At 38.8% G+C, this 20,611-nt stretch overlaps 1 protein-coding gene across 1 annotated transcript in view; it reads right to left on the bottom strand.

The window, feature by feature from the left end:
* gfra4b (GDNF family receptor alpha 4b) overlaps positions 1-20,163 on the bottom strand; it is a 77,136-nt gene extending 56,973 nt beyond the window's left edge. Inside the window, exon 1 of the mRNA XM_061726197.1 lies at positions 19,804-20,163. Coding sequence (XP_061582181.1) covers positions 19,804-19,846 — 43 coding nt within the window. The 5' untranslated portion in view covers positions 19,847-20,163. The remainder of the gene's footprint in view (positions 1-19,803) is intronic.
* Between the last annotated feature and the right edge of the window lie 448 nt (positions 20,164-20,611).

The following is a 20,611-nucleotide window of genomic DNA, read 5'->3' as shown; positions in this document are numbered from 1 at the left end:
CCTGCAACCCTTAACAGGAGTTACATCTGGTCTGAAGGGCATGCTCAAAAACGCCCATGAATCCTCATCCTCCACACTTTCGCCGTCCCACCTTATAAAGCACCTTTCCTCTTCCAACGGCCGATTGAGCCACTCTATAAGACGTAAGCAGCGTTTTATAGTGATGCAAACCAAGAACTGCAGAACAACGGATTAACATCGGAGCAGCACAGACAATGCTGCAGAAAACTGAGATGAGAACTTCTTTATCACCGATTAGGGCTGGGCGATATATCGAGATTTTAATATATATCGATATATTTTCAAACGCGATATGGTACCAGACAATATCATTTATATCGATTATTAACATTTTTTTTTTTTTTTTTGATATAGCTTATTTTGTGACAAATTGACTTGAATGTTTTATTTGAGATTTGCACAAATGTTTTGTTAATTGCAACACTGTCAACCTCAGTGGAAAAGTCTGCCTGTTACTGTTACATTGCACAGTGTATTTTAATTGAATTGTTATGCAGGAAAGGGATATTTGTTTTATTTTATTCAAGAAGCATTTTTATTCTATATATGCAGGCAGTTTATTTTTATTTCATTTGTTTTATACATTTTGATATTGTGCAGACCTCTGTTAATAAAGGAACCTGTGTGACATTTGGCACGAGGCTTTGTATTAAAACTGACTGTTTTTTTAAGGGTTTGCCTCAGAAAAAAATGAAGCTAACAGAGATGCTATGCTATAATGCTTTAGGGGAAACCCCAATTATGTCACAGAAAAAATATCGATATATATCGAGTATCGCCATTCAGCTAGAAAATATCGAGATATGACTTTTGGTCCATATCGCCCAGCCCTATCACCGATCAGCCCTATTTTGCACCATTGATGAACAGGAACAAGAAAGTGAACCACACTTTAGCGGCAACATTTTGACCGACGGTCCCACAAGTGTAAACCAGACATCAGAGACATATTGATGGTTGAGATGAAGCAATTACTGCCAGGTCAGAGAGCTGAAAAGAAGTTCTAAATTTAACCAGGACGTCACCCCTCTCTGACTGATTACCTTCTTTTTCAACATTGTTGAGTTGTATGCATTACAGCTGTAGCGCTGTGAACAAAACATTCAATATGTGCAAGGATAAAGGTTAGGTGGCTCTTCTAAATTGCACTGGGACACAGCAATAAGGAAATAACAAAGGACTGGTTCCTTAACACACACATGATCGTGTATTTTTTGCATAAAGCTAGTTCCCCCTCCAGCATTAATTGGATGCCTAACAAGAACAACATCAAAGATGAAAGGTGATTGATTATTTCTCATCTGTGAGCTTGTCTAACAGCACCAGAACAGCTGTCATTACTTACGGCCATTACACACAGCTGTGCCTGCTAAAGGGAACTATACCAGAAATTCAGAATGGGCTGCTTTAAACCTTTACCAATGTCATATCTTGGTAGATTTACGGCACTTGTGTTATTATAAATGTTGTAAAATGTGAATTTGATTTGTTTACTGATAATTAATTCATATTGTGATAATGAAGCAAAGCTCGACAAGCGTGGCATCACATTTATTTTTCCAGTGATATAGTGGTTGTGACTCAACTGTGCAATATATTATATTGTATTATGAAGATATATGTCGAGCATCATGACATGATATCACAGAAAACAACTTCAAAACCCAAAGCACCTTTCAAAGCACAGCCTGTCGGCTTATTAAAACAGCAGCAGGGTTAAATCCCACAGGAACCGTGTGGCAGCGAGTCAATGGACCTAATATGGAGCGATTCCTCTCCTGGGGCATATACATGGAAATGTGGCTGTGATTTTACTGTTATCACTCACAGAGGACTGTCAAATGCTTAGTGGCATTCTCTTGATCCAATTAACTCGGGCCTGAGACGGCATGGAACGGATTTGGATCAACAGGGTGGTGACAGAGTCGAAGGCCCGACAAATGAGGCCGACTTATCATCACACCCTGACTGTTAATGACTGTCGAATACTCTACATGTAAAAACAGGGAAACGGGATTCAACGTTAAAGGGTCACTTCTGTTTGGAAAACTTGGATGAGATAAAACTTGGATAAAAAAGTGACGAGTTATGATTCTATAACTTTTCGTCCTTTCAAATAAATTCAAGAATGAGATGGCCATCTGCTTTAAAAGCAGTGCACTTCAAAGTCTTCATTCCTGAATGTAAAAGAGGTAATCAAGCTTTGTTGAACAAAGGTGGCATCCTGTCCTGCATGGAGCAGATGTTGTAAATTCACTGCAGCTCAGTCAGACAGGTGCCCTCGAGCTGGTTCCTGTCTGATGCTTTAGTAATGGTGTATTTCCTTTTCCTGGAAGATTGCAGGAATCAAGCAGCACTCAGTCCAGCTTTCGTAATCTCGTCATTACAACGCTGTGCAGAGCACGAGTAATCACCTACGGAGGGGCCTTTGTGCAATAAAATGCTTGCAACATACATGTATCGAATTATCTGATTAAAATCCAGTGAATATTTTTAAATGCAAATAAAAAGAACTTTATTTTAGTCCCTCAGAAAACAGAATAATTTCCAGTATTCACGTCACCAGTATTATTCAAATATTACTGCATTAAAAGGGCAGATTTTTTTTCAATTCTCTTTTCTGTTATGTTGAAAACAGGAAACCATCAGAGTATCAGATATGTCCTTATCAAAAGCAATTCCCAAAGCTGTAAAGCAAATGCCAAAGATCCTGGAATCCCTGTTTTTGTTTTAAATGTCATCAAGATGTTTCACCGTCATAAACCTATTTTGATAATACCAGGATGAGGTTTTGAGAAGAAATTGAGCCAGCGAGGTCTGTGAAGGTTGTGGATTGTAGAAGAGTGCTTCAGGCTGACTCAGAGCACTGCACGCACCGCATACTCATGGTACGAGTGTGGCTTTCTGAGCTAGAGCCAAGGGAGACAACACTACTGAACGCAAGAGCTAAAAGGCAATACTATTATGAAAGCCATCTTTCATAAATCCACCTAAACATTTGCGAATGAGCAGTGCTTCAGGAGCCCAATGCATCACTTTGCCTATAACATACAAAGCAGAAAGTGCAATGAAAACAACACCCTCGTCTTCTGAAACACGGTGCCATCATGGTGAGGGACTGTACGGCTACTTGTGCATAACTAATTAGGTGGTCTCTTGGCAGATTGCCCCTAAGTGATTTGCATGTACATTTGGACAGAACAGTTTCACAAACAGCAGGTGGAACAAACCTCCAGAAACAGACATCTGCATCCCATAACACTACAACAACATTAATGAATGTCAAAAATATATTAAGGTTAGATTTAGTTTTTTGTTTGTTTTTAAAATCATAATATAAAATCCAACTATGTTATTATTCAGTACATTTTCAGACTTAATTGTGACATTTAGATTCTGCAAAAAGTGGCTCATTTAATTCTTTCAAAGTTCCTATTCTAAAATAATTGTTACCAGGCATTTATTCTTAGAAACGTATTATCTCATGTTAATTGAAAATGCAAATGCTAATAATTACAAATTTAAAGTAGCAGGGCAATGATGGAAATCCGGAGTTTTGTTACTGTAAGATGGTGGTGCTTACTGTACCCATAATTTATTTCACCTTAAATGTCACCAACATCTGATAAAGATAATACATTTTGTATTTTCATATCCCAAATGCAGTATTTAGACCTCAGTTTTTGGAAGCACATGCAAAAATGATTGTGCACTGGTCACCTGGTGAGTGGGTGGTTCATATATGGTCTACTGATACAGCAAGACCGGCGAGTATTATTTCAACTAAATTAGATGTTTCTAATTCCCATGATGGCTGTGTGGAAGTTACAACAGTATTTATGAGGACATTGGAGTCACATCATTCAAAATGAGGAAAGAAGGCCTCACATGATCCTTGATCTCAGGTAGGCGGTCATCCTATAGTCATTTTGCCATGTCTTACACTGCACATTCTCAGTGCACATAGTGACTCAACTTATATGCAAAAAAGCGCTTCCAGCCAAGCCTCTTGTCATTCTGGCCACAGAAAGAGCTAAAACTGATTTCTCCTGATTTGATTACCTGGACATCTCATCATGCCGGATTAAATTCAGAGAAAATTATTATATTAAGTTCCAGCTCAGCTGGTATATGGTTTAGTCTGGGAAGTCTGAGTTGCACTGCAGTTCAGCTTGAGCAAATTGAATCATTTCTTATCACTTGCCAGGGCATGTAAACAAACGAGACTGTAATTAAACACTTTCATGTCTGAGACAGCATTTATTTTAATGAAAAACAGCAATCATGTAGGGCACGTGCGCATAGGTACAGATGCAAAATAGTTTATTTAGTGAGCTCATTTAGCCTGCATGTCAGAAAGCCTGTTTTGGTACCACAGTGATGCTAGTGGACAGCATTAATCATTTTAAAACAGAGTTGTTTGTAATTCATTTTTCCGGCCCAAACATTGGTTTGTAAGTTTTTGTTCTTTTTTTTTTACTTTCCTGAATTTATTAGAAGGTATAATGAGCCAATTTGCATGTAAGCAAATAATTAAAGATAGAGTAATCCATTTCTAACTCAGTACAGTTTTTGTCACATTTACTAAATATTTCCTCACCTGCTGCCAAATCAACATTGCAACAGCCAATCAGTGATAGGGGGAGGGTTTGTGATTGTACATGCCACGAGGCTTGGGGAGTTCATGATTGTCCATTTTCATGGAGACAACTGGAGTGACCCTGCGTTCACACTGAAAGCGTCAAAAATCTCCCGACGCCAGCATCTCGCTGTTTGAAGCGTTCACACTGAAAGCTTCATGTACTGTCGACGCCCGGGCTAAAGCTGCGCTGCAGAACTGGAGGGAACAGTGGGAACAGCCTACACATATAGCGTACACATCTTCAGTTTCCTATTTCACCATAGATCACACTTTGGGACGCCTTGTAGCGCCCTATAATGTTATAATTTCCTGATAATGTAATAACGCCTGAAAATATAATAAGTTTTGCACTTAACTCAATCGAAAATGTAATAAAACCCAATAATGTAATAACTTAACCAATAATGTAATAAAATATCCTGACTGATATTGTAATAACATTTTTACCGATAAGTTAATACCTTATTACATTATTGGGAATTTATTACATTTTTTGGTGGGTCTTTTTTTTTCAAAACTGATAATGTAATACTTGACAGATAATGTAATATATATGTTTATTTTCAGTCCAGAGTTCAACATTTTGTGTTTTAAGAATCTAAGAATGTTATATACACTGGATGTGAAACACCAGGTGGTATTGGGGTAACTTAGGGGGTACTAGGGATTACTTAGGGGGTACCAGGGGTTACTTAGGGGATACTGGGGGTAACTTAGGGGGTACTGTGGGTAACTTAGGGGGTACTGGGGGTAACTTAGGGCTACAGGGGATTACTTAGGGGATACTGTGGGTAACTTAGAGGGTACTGGGGGTAACTTAGGGGGTACTGGGGGTAACTTAGAGGGTACTGGGGGTAACTTAGGGCTACAGGGGATTACTTAGAGGGTACTGGGGGTAACTTAGAGGGTACTGGGGGTAACTTAGGGGGTACTGGGGGTAACTTAGGGGATACTGGGGGTAACTTAGGGGGTACTGGGGGTAACTTAGGGGATACTGGGGGTAACTTAGGGGATACTGGGGGTAACTTAGGGCTACAGGGGATTACTTAGGGGGTACTGGGGGTAACTTAGGGGGTACTGTGGGTAACTTAGGGGGTACTGTGGATAACTTAGGGGGTACTGTGGATAACTTAGGGGGTACTGGGGGTAACTTAGGGGGTACTGGGGGTTACTTATCGGTAAAAATGTTATTACAATATCAGTCAGGATATTTTATTACATTATTGGTGAAGTTATTACATTATTCGATTTTATTACATTTTCGATTGAGTTAAATGCAAATGTTATTACATTTTCAGGAAATGATTTAATTATAGGGTGCTACACGTGGTACTGGGGGAAACTTAGTATGTCAGGTGTCATGTTTTGTGGATGTAGGTGTCATGAATGCTTATGTACAGTATACCCTCTTCAAATTAAGTGTTACCGAAAGTTGTTTTGTTGGTTTATGGTTGTTTTCATGAGGTAGTGATTTGTTGGAAATCTGTGAAGTGAAGAGGTACGTTTAGGAAAGAGTTACCTAGGGTTTCCAGTTCTGCTCAGAAGCTTATCTGAGCTGGAATTCTGGTCTCCCAAGGAGGTAAGTCCATCTCCTACTCAGTAAGAGCAGGATGTAGCTGCATGTCCCTGAGTATCTGCATATCTGCGTATGACTGTAAGGAACTCAAAGTCTGCAATTTAACCCAATAGTCATTCTGGTGTTTCACATCCAGTGTATATAACATTCTTAGATTCTTAAAACACAAAATGTTGAACTCTGGACTGAAAATAAACATATATATTACATTATCTATCAAGTATTACATTATCAGTTTTGAAAAAAAAGACCCACCAAAAAATGTAATAAATTCCCAATAATGTAATAAGGTATTACATTATCGGTAAAAATGTTATTACAATATCAGTCAGGATATTTTATTACATTATTGGTTAAGTTATTACATTATTGGGTTTTATTACATTTTCGATTGAGTTAAAGGAGCTTGAGGCTCCTTTTAAGAAATGAGACTCTCTAGCGCCACCCTTCACCACGACGGCCGTTGGGGGTACTGCAGCCAACAGTGAAGCCGGCACGGGAGAACGGGGAGAACGCACATACAGCGTCATGTGACGTCACATCCGCAGCCCAGCGCGGGAAATTCGGGCCCGAATTGCAGCACATTTTGCAGCACACAGCCTGTTCAAGGCAAAGGAGAGATACACTAGAGGGATCATTCTTTTGGGTTTGGAACGCTTCATCTGACATTATTACTAGAAAACTTAAAACGTATACGAATTTTTTTCATAAATCTTGCCTCAATCCGGCCTCAAGCTCCTTTAAGTGCAAATTTTATTACATTTTCAGGCGTTATTACATTATCAGGAAATTATTACATTATACGGTGCTACACGCCTTCTTTATATTTTAGCGTTATTTCCGCGTAGATAAGAGTGAGTTTGATGCTCCTTAACAAGTCTGGTCCGCGGATCAACATCAACCATCGGCGAGTCCTTGCTCCCGGCGATCCATAAATCCGCCTAGGCTGATTTATGGTTCCGCGTCACACCAACGCAGAACCGTAGGGTAGGGTTCGCGGCAACTCACACCCTACGCCGCCGGCTACCCCGTCAATTTAACGCAGAACCATAATTCAGGCGATGCTGCCGTCTGTCTGCGCTGAACACTGACACACCGGGTCGGAGCGGATTTGGTCATGATGTTTAACCTGTGATTTGTGATTAATAAGCACGGTTTTTAATTATTTTGCGTTGGATCAATGTAGCTCCCGCCGCTCCTCGATGCGCGTTTTCATAGACAATGAATGGCAGCCGGCTGCCTATGACGCCCGTGACGCTTTCAGTGTGAACGCAGGGTAAGGAGCTTGCTCTATGTGTTGTGTTTTGTTTAAATTTTACCAAATAAGTGATATCATCCAGAAGTTGCTTACCCTACCTTTAACTTAAACAAACAAGGAAATCATAAAGAGACTTTTAATTTTTTCACTGCAGTATATACAATTCGTTTGCATCTGTGAAACTGGTTTAACTTTGTTTGTACAGCACCAATGCACAATAAAAGTAATCTTAAGTTCTTTAAAAGACAGTAAAAAAGCCCGTTGTTGTCCAATTAAATACAATCTAATTTGGTCCAATTGTAGTCAAGTCATATTCCAATTAAATCCACTATTCTGCTGAATATTGCTTTCCAAGAAGAGCATGACTGTGTGGTATTTTTCACATTACAAGAAAATTAGAAACGGCAAATGGGCATAAGAGAGTGATTATGAATATCTGTCATTTCCATCTGGAGGGAAAGATATTGGACAGGTGACTGATTCATTGCTAAGACACTTCGTTGGCTGCACTCTTTATGGTTATTAATACCAGGAAGTCAAAGAGGAAACAGAGAACCATCCTGTATTAATCAAACTGAAGTTCAAAATTGACTCAAGGTTATTACATCAAATAAAAGGGAGCACTATTATTAAGAAGCCCACATCTGCTTATCTTGTCATATTCAAGGGGTTTGCATCTCTCTGACGCCAGCAGAAGTCGGCGTAACTGCTGTCCTATTTCCAGGTTTTTTTGATGATATATTCTATTCAAGTCCTTCACAAAAGAATAAAATGTCAGGAAAAAATAAACTTGCACAAAGTCCCAAACAATTTCAACAGTGTCCCAGAAATACAAGAAAACAAGACAGGGAATGGAGGCTGAGCCCTTCACTTGAAATGTTGTCATAAATGAGCGCTGCCTACTTGTTTGGCTCCCTCTCTCTCTGGATAACAACGTACACTCGTAGCGTTATGAGGCTCTGCTTGGCCCTTTGAAGCTGGTGTATAGCATATTTACAACCTGCAAGCTGTTTTCACTATTCCATGACAGATCTGATGGATTAAGGGACAGGTTTTAGGTTTTGGTCTGGTCAGTGTTATTTGTGGAAGTACTTCAACATTTTCAAGTCATTGAATTTGTCACTATCAGCTCTTTCCAAATGATTGCAGCAGGCAGATTGTAGGAATCCTATATATCAGGGCTATTCAATTGGCGGCGCGCGGGCCACATGCGGCCCGCCAGGAGCTTTTATGTGGCCCCTGGTCATATTTCAAAAAAGGGGGTGTTTGTTGAAATTTTTTTTTTTTTTTTTTTTTTTTTAATAATAGTGATGCACCGAATGTTGAAAAAATGAAAAAACCGAACAGTTAATAACAGCTAACAGATACAGGCAGACACACAGGCAGACAGACATGCCAGGAATGCGTTCACACAAGGTGCGATTTTTATTTGTAATGTGTGCAGAAATGCATATCGCATTTAAGTTTAAGATGCTTGGTAGCCTTTTTTTAGTTGGTTAACGATGCATAGTGTTTGTACATGTTAATCTCTGTTGGAGATGTTTTTTACTTCGGATTTTTTGCCAGTGTTGCACAGTGTTAATGTTTGTCACATTATTTGTTATTAACCTCCGTTTATAGAGGACTTGTTTACATCATTAGGCTTCTAGGATTGGCCTGAAATTTTTTTCATTTGAATAAGTGAGGACTTTGCATTTCAGATGGAACTTCTAAGCCTCCTATAATTCGTGATTGTTTTGTTTTGCTGATATAATGCACAGATGTTTCATTAATAAAGGAGCTTATGGTTAATATTTTGGTTGCTTATTTATAACATCAAACTGGCCACTATGGACTGAAATGCTTGTGCTCAATGCTTAATATAATATTCAAATAAGGAAATCTTGGTGGAAAGTGGTGGTTTGTCATTATGGCGTGTTTTATTAAAAGTAGGTCAATATCAACTTCATTAAGTTTGCACAATGCATGGTTTCAAAATGAACTTGCATTCAAAATAATATTTCTTTATCTGAATATTATATTTAACATTCACAATGACTAAATCTGGAGACAATTAATACATAATTCATATGTAAACTAGATATATTCAAATGTATAATACAAATTTATTATATTTACATAAGTCTTCGTATTGAGTGCAAAATACATTTTGAAAACCCCCAAATTTTCAAATTGTGCAGCCCTCTCCATACAGTCCTTTTGCAGATGTGGCCCCCGGCCGAATCTAATTGAATACCCCTGCTATATATGAATAACATCTCCATCAATTCAATTCAGAAAAGCACTACTCATGCTTCTTTTCCCCATCTTAGTCAATTTGCTATACATTTTGTGTCTCAGGTTTCAGTTGATAACATTACTGAGACTCGTGTTTTCATCCCAAATGTGTAACTGAATTAATTTTCCAGCTAACTGAGCAGCAGTCTCACAGTACAGATGTGCGCAAATATGTATGTTCTTTTGTTGGTGCCAGCCTGATTGTCGCTCTGCCAATGTCACGTCCATCATTTCTCTGACTGGTGGCATGCCTGTCCAACGGCATCCAGAGCTACGACTCTGAGGCAGTTTCTTCACGTCTGCTGGTACTACTCCCTGGATATCAAGTCCAATCCAAAAGAAACCAATTCTTTGTATTGAAAAGGAAAACTATTAGGAAAGCTATCCAGACCATTCAGGGTACTTTATAATGCTTCAGCCGCACTATTTCATTCAGCGCCGCCACTGATGGATTAAGGAAAACATCTTGCTCAACAATTCAGTGAATCTATTCCGATGAAACAAAACAAAATGTACTTCTGAGAAGCTTGATGCAACAGCTACCAAGCATGAGGTTTTCCGCTCCACAAAGAAAACATTTAACCATGAGATGGATTGTTCTTCCAACTTCAACCACACTGGCTTTTCTTGCCAGAACCTTTGTCAGAGGTTGCTTTTGCATGGCTCTGAACTGATCCAACAAACTGGAGGCTTTGTTTTAAACCAGCCACTGTGCTTCAGCTTTTAATTATGCATAGCGAGAAAGTAAGCTGAAAGAAGAGGTTATTCTGGTAATATACATGTGACCCTGTACATATTCTTGCTTGCAGGTTCCTCTTATGTGTAGTATAGAATATAATGCATCCTTTGCAGCTCAACTTATTAATATTCAATGTCCAGTGTATTAGAGTGGGCACTGTTATTATCTAAAGTTAATAATTGCTATTGGTAGCCATATCAAAGTCCGTTTAGAAACCTTGACAAGTGTATTTCACTGAATATGCTTAACTCTCTATCAGGAGAGCTGTATAAAGTATTTGGCTTTCAGTGCATTACAGTGTGAAATCAAATCATTACAGGTTGAATACGTGTTTCAAGAACTTAACTCAGAATTCAGTAAGAATTGATTTTAACAGACATCTGCAGGAAAGGTCAACCAACAGTGCATTTTTTAAAGGCAGATTAAATAATAAATCGCAGCATAAAAACCCAATAGTTGATGAGTCAGCCAATAACCCCCTGCCCTGCTCCGGCTGTTTGAGCGAGACGGAGTCTTGGACATCATACACTTACTCAGAAAACAGCTTTCAACACAGCAGCACTCATCCAAAGTCGAATACATCAATAATTCCATGTCATCACCAACGGCTTTATCACGCTCACGACTTTAGGAATAAGGAGGCCTTTGTTGACTTTCACTGAATTATTAATTATCTCAGATACACAATTTCAAGTCAAACTCAGATTTATAAATGTTGTTGGGGATAAGAAAAATGCAAAAAAAAACATTCTGAAACACATTTCTTTTGTACTTGGGATCAATTTCCTGTTGGAAGGCAACATTTTGTCAAGCTGTCAGACAAATGGGTTCATATTTCCCACTAGAATCATTGGGTAAACAGAGAAGTTTTTTGACAACTTAATGACAGCAAGACGTGGAGTTTGTTTTGAGGTTTTCATACTGTGATGTGTTTTAGCAAAGTGAACCTCTACTACCAGGCACAATCATGCTTACTAGCTAAGTTTTACTTGCTTGTGAATCATCTTTCCAACTGTTGAATGACAGGTTTTGTTTCAGAAAAGACATGATGCAGATCCAAAATAAAAATTGCTTCTGGAAGTTCGTTGCAGATCTCTTTCCTCTTCAGAGCTGTACTGACATGCACCTCGACACTCCAAACTTCGCCAAGCGAGCTTCTACCACTTTGGGTTTTTTTGTACGCTGTAGGTAAATTTAGAATATATGGTATTGACATTCATCTGAGTTCTAGCGCACGCCGGCCGCCATGTGCTTAGTTTTGAAAACAGAGAGTCTCTAAGTGGACCAGGCAAGCCTCTTGCCGCTATTAAAGGACTCTGCTGGCAGTTTTTGGCAGTCACATTGAATTGTGGGTGATGTAGATGTTGTGGTTTTGACAAAAAAGATCATGTGGGTAATATGACTCTAATGCTGAATTTGTAAAACATTTACTGTACACAGCTGCATGGAAATGTCACCTTTATAGCTTCAGTCATCTAATTCTAACTTTAGAGCCATTTTCTAACCGCTGTGAGATTAAATTATTACTTATGGTTGGTTTATTAGAGAACACTTGGGAAAAAACAACTTGCATTTTGAATCTGGGGTCCTCAAACTGTGCAATGATTTTGTCGTTATAGCTATTTCCAGATTTTAAATGCATTTTGGATATAGCAGCAATGCAACTTTTAGTTTGAAGTTGGGTTTTTGGCTACTAAATAAAAATTCAGTTTTCACTAAGTCTGGTCCTATCAGGACTAATTATTTTAGATTATTAAGCATATAATAACTATTTAATTGCCTGACCAAAATATGAGCTGAGATGCACTAGAATGATTTAATTAGCTGAGGGAAATGGCAACATTGTGTGACAAATAGTTTTTGTCATTATGAGCAAAATATGGAAGAAATTGAATTTTGCTTTACTGTTGTATCAAAATATTGACTGAAGCAGACTTTAACCACGGTAAAAATGACACTGTATTGGTCTCCAAATTATCCATGGGTGGTCATTTTCTTCTACCGGCATATATTCAGTCGCTTGACTTTCAAAATGTCAACAGTGATAGAACTGGAGGCGTTTTACTTCCAGGACAGATTAGGGCTTTAAAGTCAGACTCAGACTTAAACATTTTCACCCACATGCTGTTAATCATTCCTAATAAATGGCATGCCTTTCACTTTCATCCTCTCCCAGCAGTTTTCAACATTTCAAACTTAAGACATTTCTACTTGGTGCAGCGGCGTACTGTTTAAAGTTGTTGTAGATTACAAGGAACAATTTGTGTGAAAAACTGAATAATGTCACTTTTAAAGGTTAAAGCCATCAGAGTCACTGGAATGTGCCAAAATCAGATTTAAAAAAACCTCAAATATTAAATACAAAAGGCATATAAATGGCTGTGACAATGGCAGGAAAACAGAGGCAGCCGCCCGGCAAGTAAAGTGTTACAGTCATTCTGTCTCTGAAGCTTTTAACGTCCAACTCTACCAGCAAGCAACTGCTGCTACCACATACTTTATTTATATTTTATATGAAAAAATCATACCCTTTACAGCTTTATATATTGTACACCATAAGATTCATGAAATATAACGCAGATCCTTAAGGTCTTATAATCAGGAAGAAAAGTTTCAGCAAAAATGTTAGTAGGACATTTGCTTTAAGAACTGCAGGTGTTTGGATTCTTATAGGAAACCATTACCTCTGTTGAAAAGCCCTGCAGGCCCAACAAGTATGTACGCTTGTGTATGCTCTGCCTGGTGAAGTTGAGTAAATGTTTTACTTGCATTCAATTTAATGGAAAAACAGATGAAAACATGGCAAAACCATAGAGAGATAAGTTTTTCTAGAAAGACATAAAACATTTTAAATTACAGTACAAGTTAGAACTCCAGTGTTTTTGGTAGCACATACTATGTGTTTAATTAGATCCTTTTGTTACTATCACACATAGAATGGCAAATTGTTTTTGGTATTCTTTGTGGACGATATTAACTCAAGATATGCCGTAATTCTTTTTTTTTTTTTTCCAGGCCTGCAGTGCATGTAAAAAACAAAACAATGGGCTAGTGATGCTTTTACCACTTGGTAATACTGAAAAGCTGTTCTGGCATTGCAGATACCTACAATTAAGTTGTTATTTTGTACCTCTTTCCTTCTTCAAACACATCTAAACGAGTGCAACAGTACAGCCTTGTTTCACTTTACTTATTTGTTTAGACATTCTCCACCATTCCCAGTTGACATCTGGGCTGCAGGCCGGTCAGTCCAGTACCTGAACCCCCCTCTTCCCTATCCATGTCTTTGTAATGTGTGTAATGTGCGTTTTACTGAAAGCTGTGTGGATGTCCCTGGAAACTAAAATATCATCTTGGAGATGTGTTGTGGTAAAGCCTCAGTGTATTTCTCTGCATTGATGCTGCCATCACAGACGTGTAAATAACATTTGCTTATTCACTAATACAGTCCCACAGCACCTTAGAGCCTGGTTTGGGGGCTTATGGCAGATCACAGGATAGTCCTTGTATTTGTCCATGAGAATATTCAGCCCACTTTCTCCAAGAAATATGTGGAATACTGATTTTTCTGACCACAACATGTATTTCCACTCACTGATGGTCCCTTCCAGACACCTCCGAGCCCAAATATGTCAGCACTGCATCAAAATTAGCTTCAGAAGAGGACTCTTTTTTTGCACCGTAATCTTTTAAGGGACGTTATCTAATAGTCGTTTTTTTTTTTTACTCCCTTCTTATATGACTGCATCAGTTACTGATGAGTTTCATATCTTAATGGGGTCCCACCTGAGGAGATGGGGATGACGGGGAGATCACAGATTTCCCATTAAGGTTTGTGCACTTGCCCTTTACCCACTAATATTCCTTCAAACTCCTTGAATTATTGATGATATTATACATAGCGCCAGACGAAATATGCACATCCCTTTCCATATTTCTTTGAAGGATGTTCTTTTTGCCCATTTCTGTTCCCCAAAGACCTTTCAAGGAAGCTTCTTATCTCTCCAAATAATCATTACAATCACCAGATGACAAGTGACATCATTATTGTGTTTTATTTCGCTACTTTGCTAAGTGTTAATACCCAATTTATCTGGACTGTAATATGCAAAAAAATTGTTGACTATGAAAAAATGTACTGAAGTTGACAGAAAACATGAAATATTCTAATTTATATAATTTATTTTCTATATTCCTTTTTTTTATTCCATATAATTCCAACTTTCCCTGGTTTGGGGCTTACAGATCTTTACCCAGGAGACCCCAGTCTGCTCAGAAATACCAAAATTAATAATGGTTATCTTTCTCCACTTACATCTTAAACATCAAATTAAATAATGTAGCACGATGGTGGCTACAAATGAGTGCAGTCAGCAGTTTTTGAGAAGGTTAAAGGTATTTTATCGCATAAAAAAACATAACTGAAAATCAACTAAAAAGCTGACAGGCCTTGCAATACTTTTATTAATTTCTAGAAGAGTAATGATGAAATTGAATGTCTTTGGCAGTTCAGCAGATCCTCACCCTAACTAGTGTGCCACTAGCGATCTTTTCCTAGGCTTTCAGTTTGACCTATTAATATTAAAGGTAATCACCTTTGCCCACTACTGGGTCTTGCATCCTGATTTGAATTGCCTGTGATGTGACTTCTGTGCACCAGTTGCCATTTCAAGTCAATGCTGCCAGAAAGAGCTTATTTAACCTTTAAAAAGAGAGCAAGAGAGAGACCTAACCTGCACAATTGCACTTAATTCAACATAAATTTGAGCTTTAGTGTGTATTTGTCAAAGTGAGCCCCACTGCACATTAATCACCCTGATAAGACCAATGCGTGGACAGCTATCTACTCGCCTTAGAGTTTTATTCATTTATTTTTGCAAATTTCATAACAAAGGAGGTAACAATGCGTCTCCTATGAATACACAATCCGACCCTTGGCTAAATGAGTAGCTTCTTTGTTATTTGCAGGCCTGAAATGAGCATCGTCACTTATCGATGTTCATGTCTGAGCTCAGACAAACTAAAATCAGAACACATCAGAGATGCAGTAAAGTGATAAACAACCCAATGTGTTTAGAAATTTGTTGATTAGAGGAGAGGCCTGGGAGAGTTCAGAGTGGGGCATTCTCTTTCAGGGAGCTTTGGAGGGAGATGGAGGGGCGTAACTCGCTCTCTGCGTTTTGTTGATGATTTGCTTCAAATATCAGACAATTACATCCACTGACGAGAGAAGTGTGTCGTGTTTTTGTCATTTTTCTAGTTGATAAACACAGATTATGCAGTAAACAAACGTAAAGCACAGAGAACATTTATCACTATGGAAACATACACTGTAATCTTCAACAGCTTGGTATGTTTTGCTCAGGTTATTTAGTCTTTTTAAGTCCAGGAAGCAAGCAGGGATTGCTCCTTTTTGTTTAAAGGGGGCCAACTCCCTTCAGTATTTTTGAATTATATTTTTATATTTCATCTTACTTGTTGAAATGAAATATATGGATTGAAATTAAAACATCTTGACTTATTCTGTGAGATCCACTAAAAGGGCATCATAACATGTACGTGTTTTATGGTCATTAATTATTCATGTCTCATCTTCTACTGTCATGTTGCTCTGTAATTCTGATGAGTATGTTTCCTTTTTTTGCCATTAATAGCCTATGATGGTTTGAATGGCTATGCAGGTTTGCTAGCAACTAGCGCTGAGTTGACTGAACAAATTAATAACCGACAGCTCGGGTTAAGTTGAGTTCAGATAAGCTTGAGTTCAGGGTTTGTTAAACCTCCTGTCTGGAATACGCCCCAGAAATCTCTTACCATACTTTTAAGTATTGCAAACGGCAAGAAAATGATTGCCTTACTTAGGCTTGCCTTTATTTGTTTCAAAATAATTTGTATAAAACGTAAAAAAAATGAACAAAGGAACATTCCCATTCTGAGAAAATCCTCAGCAGTGATTATAAACCTTTTAATAATCATGTGCAGTCACGGAAATCGAGTTTGACAATTTGATGAGTGCATTGATGTACCGTGAAAAATCTTTTCGTCAACATTATCTGGAAGACCTCTAAATCACTATACTTAAAAAAGTGAGGATTTACATGGTTTTTCCTTCAAGAAAACCTGAAAAGCATCTGGCTTTATATTCTTTTCTAAGTCCTACGGGAGTACACGAAAATCTTTCACTGTTGTCACCTAATTTCACCAAACAAAGAAAAGCAACATAAGACACAAAAAATAAAACAACAATGCTCACCTCTAATGGCCACTATTTCCAGTCCAGAGCTCATTTTGGAAAATGACGGTCATTTGCTGTGACTTGCAGGTATCTAAAGTAGTTAGAAGAGTTGGAAAATGTCTGATATTTTTTTCTCTGTCCAGATAAACTATGGATGTCAGGGAAAGTGCCCAGAATGCTGGGAAAATGGGTTGAGTCGTCTAAACAGACAACACTTTATGCTTGGCTATTTGATACTTTAGCTAATTGATTTGAAAAGTCAAATAAAGTCAAAAACTGGCAGCTACAGAACTCTGTTTTTATCGCACGTTTTTGACACCAACATGGATCTGTAGGGCCACTAAAAGGCAGTTTAAAAGTGGAGTGTCTCTGGATAAAGGGGCACAGACATGGTGTTTTTGTCTCTTTCTAACCAAGAAGAAAAATGCATTTGTTAAAAGTGTCGCCGGGAAAGCTGACTCAAGAAGAAAGCTAATGTTTCCATTCAGCATTTCTTACTGGCATCTCCTTTTATTCCTTTCCTGAATGACTCTCAAAGAGGATGGCATATTAATAATTAACAACAGGGTTAGACATACCATAATACATTTTGCTGCTTTTGTTAAGCAGGAAAGCTGGTGCCAGTTAAAAAGACAGCGATCCCCTCTGCTGCTGTGGCCTCGGTGTTTATAATCACATTAGTCGGCACGGTGCCAGCACAACTGAGATTGACACATTTGTGTGCAGTGACAAAGAGACACCGAGAGTGCAACAACGTGCCCCTCTCGTCTCTCAGGACTGTGGATTGTTGCCACTAAAATCAATATTACAGCTTCATTCAATTACAAAGAGAGCAAGTACCTCGGTGCCACTCACTGCGGTGACTGATGTGGCGCTGCCACTGGTCACTTCTGGAGGAGTCGCCAGAATAAACAAGCAGCTCTACCTTGAAACTTGGAATTCAGAAACCAGAATCGCTGATATCATTCAGTATCACTGTCAAAAACAAGTATTAGGTATATTGGTTTAGTGTGTGGTTAAGCCATTTATATTAACCTATGGCTGTTTAAATATAGACAAGTAATTCCTGATTTAAAAAAAAAACGGGTTCAATTTCTTATGGCCGCAAAAGGAACGTCTGCAAAATGCTAAAAAATACAGCAGAAGTAGGGATGGGCGGTATGGACTAAAAAATGTACCACGATAATTTCTGGCATTTATCCCGATAACGATAAAAATAACGATTAAAAAAAATACCAATTCAACTCCACCTTTTGTAACTATAAATCTATCTCGCTCTCAGATCCGCCATGTTTGTTTCATAAAAACATCATCAAAGGGAATAGATCTTTCTTTCTTTCTTTCTTTCTTTCTTTCTTTCTTTCTTTCTTTCTTTCTTTCTTTCTTTCTTTCTTTCTTTCTTTCTTTCTTTCTTCCTTCCCTCTCCTTCCTTCCTGCTCTCTCCTTCCTTCTTCCCTTCCTCTTTTCTTCCTTCCTTTCTCCTTTCCTTGTTTCCTTCCTTCCTTCCTTCCTTCCTTCCTTCCTTCCTTCCTTCCTTCCTTCCTTCCTTCCTTCCTTCCTTCCTTCCTTCCTTCCTTCCTTCCTTCCTTCCTTCCTTCCTTCCTTCCTTCCTTCCTCTCTTCCTTCCTTCCCTCTCCTTCCTTCCTGCTCTCTCCTTCCTTCTTCCCTTCCTCTTTCCTTCCTTCCTTCCTTCCTTCCAAAAATCAGCTTTACACAAAAACATCATCAACGGGAATTTATCGTTTTTACCGCGAGATGACAAATTCTTCTCATGAGGAATTTTTTTGATGGTTTATCGTGAACGGTAAAATATCGCCCATTCCTAAGCAGAAGCTCTTTTTCTAATGTGTTTTGCCGATCAATAGTCACGGAAGAGGTTTGAGATGGTGGATTTGAACTGGGACGTTTCCCAGCTCCGAGTCTAACTCGTTCCCCCTGAAGTCAGAATTTACAAACCTCAACCCCACCCCCGACTTATGAATCAAATATGGCTGCTAGTCACGTCAACAAAATAAACCCTATAATTGTATGGTTTACAGGAGGTCTGTCTCATTTTATTCACAGTGAGGTGGTCACATGCGTGATGCTTTCACCTTTGAACTGTGGACGCGCTGCTATGCGTGAAATACAGCGTACAGAACAGGACTAGGGTGTTGAGGGCCCTGCAGCGCCCCAACTGGCAGAAAGATAAAACTACAAGGCAAAAAGTTGAATAAAATCCACTAAAAGATTGATTACATAGCATAAAAGGTCAATAAACATACCTATGTAGCCATGCACTTAAACTTGTGAACCATTTAATCCTTTTTTTTTAAATAGGAATTAAATTCATCAATGTTGTTGGTTTTATGAATTAGCTCTGTTAACATTGTCTAGCAGTGAGAGGGGGTAGTCTGACGTTTGAAAAGGTTCATTTTCCAACTTAGCAGCTCCAACGCAGTCAGCTGTGCCTCTTTTGAAACTGGTGTTGAAGATTTATGCTGTCCATTTATGAGACACAGCAAATGATCATGATGGGAAATTGGTTGGAGATGAAGACAAGAAAGGGCTGGATGATGTGGGTTTGTGATGTCACAGGACCCCAAATATGAAAGGGTCACTGAATGACACTTTTCCAGACCCAGGCCACCCCAAGGTGACTATTGTGTTATAGTGACATTTTTAAGTCGGTACTCACTTCAAACATTGACACAAATCGTATCAAGCACAAGAAGGGATTTTTTATTATTCATTACCTTTTTTTTCTTTTATAATAATCTCCCCTTGGAGTAAATGTGCCTATGCAAAAACTGCTTTGCAGCTAGTGATGTGGGACTCAGCTGATTTATCACACAAAGTTCATATTCTTGAATTAAAAAAAATTAAAACCCAGCAGCAAGAGATAATAGCAATCATTCAGTTCCACGCAGAAGACAAACAGAGGGAAATAAAACAAAACTCTTCCTGATGATTTAATCACAGATCTTCAGTCGCACCAAATGTAGCAGGTTGTTCTGTTTCATTCCCCTCCACTAAAGACAGATGACATAATAAAAAGAAGAAACTTGTTACTTACCCAAACTTATGAGATGAAACAGCGAAACTCCCCACAGATCCATCTCTGTCTGAATTCAAATCTGTATGCGTCAGCGCTACTTACACCTACAGCTGGATGTTTACACGGTGAGAAACAGATATCCTGGTGTGTATTGGGAAATCATTGTTTGCGCAAATATTTTTTACTCGTGAAAAAATAAAGAAAAGAAAAACAAAAGCTCTGAAGTAGTCTAAGCTTAGATATGATCCTAAAATCCCATCAGTTTGTTCCAGAGACGCCGCGTCAGCCGCGCTCCCTCACCACGGCAGAGCCTGCGTAAAACGCTGGGAGCCAAACTTGCTGCGCGCTCCGGAGTCGCTGCTGTCAGAGCTGCTGCTAGAGCTGGTCCACCAGTCAGTCCCCCAGTCCTGCTGGAGAGATGCTGAGCGCTGGGAACAACCACTGCCAACAACAAGGAGGGAGAGAGGGAGAGGTGTTGGTGCAGGAGCGGACACCAGGCTGTCCGGATGCACAGTGAGGGTTACGGCAGGGAAAATAGTGGCTTAAAGGGGACCTATTATGGCATCTAATACCTATTTTAAACAGGCCTTGGATGTCTTAAAAACAAGCTTTTGATTGTTTTTGCTAAATAAATTAGAAATTCAGCCTCTGAGCCATGTCTTTATCTTCCCAGTTTCTAACCTCATTATCTATGTGGGATTCTGAGTGGGCGGGGAGGCTATGATGATGAGGAACTGTGCTGATTGGCTGCCTGAATGACGCGATGACGCGAATGACTTGATACACTGCTATGAAAAAATGGTGGAAGCTCCGACCGGCAGAGTTA

Source organism: Cololabis saira, chromosome 7 (assembly GCF_033807715.1).
Source record: "Cololabis saira isolate AMF1-May2022 chromosome 7, fColSai1.1, whole genome shotgun sequence".
NCBI classification, from domain to species: Eukaryota; Metazoa; Chordata; class Actinopteri; order Beloniformes; family Belonidae; genus Cololabis; species Cololabis saira.
This window is presented reverse-complemented; position numbering and strand designations above follow the sequence as displayed.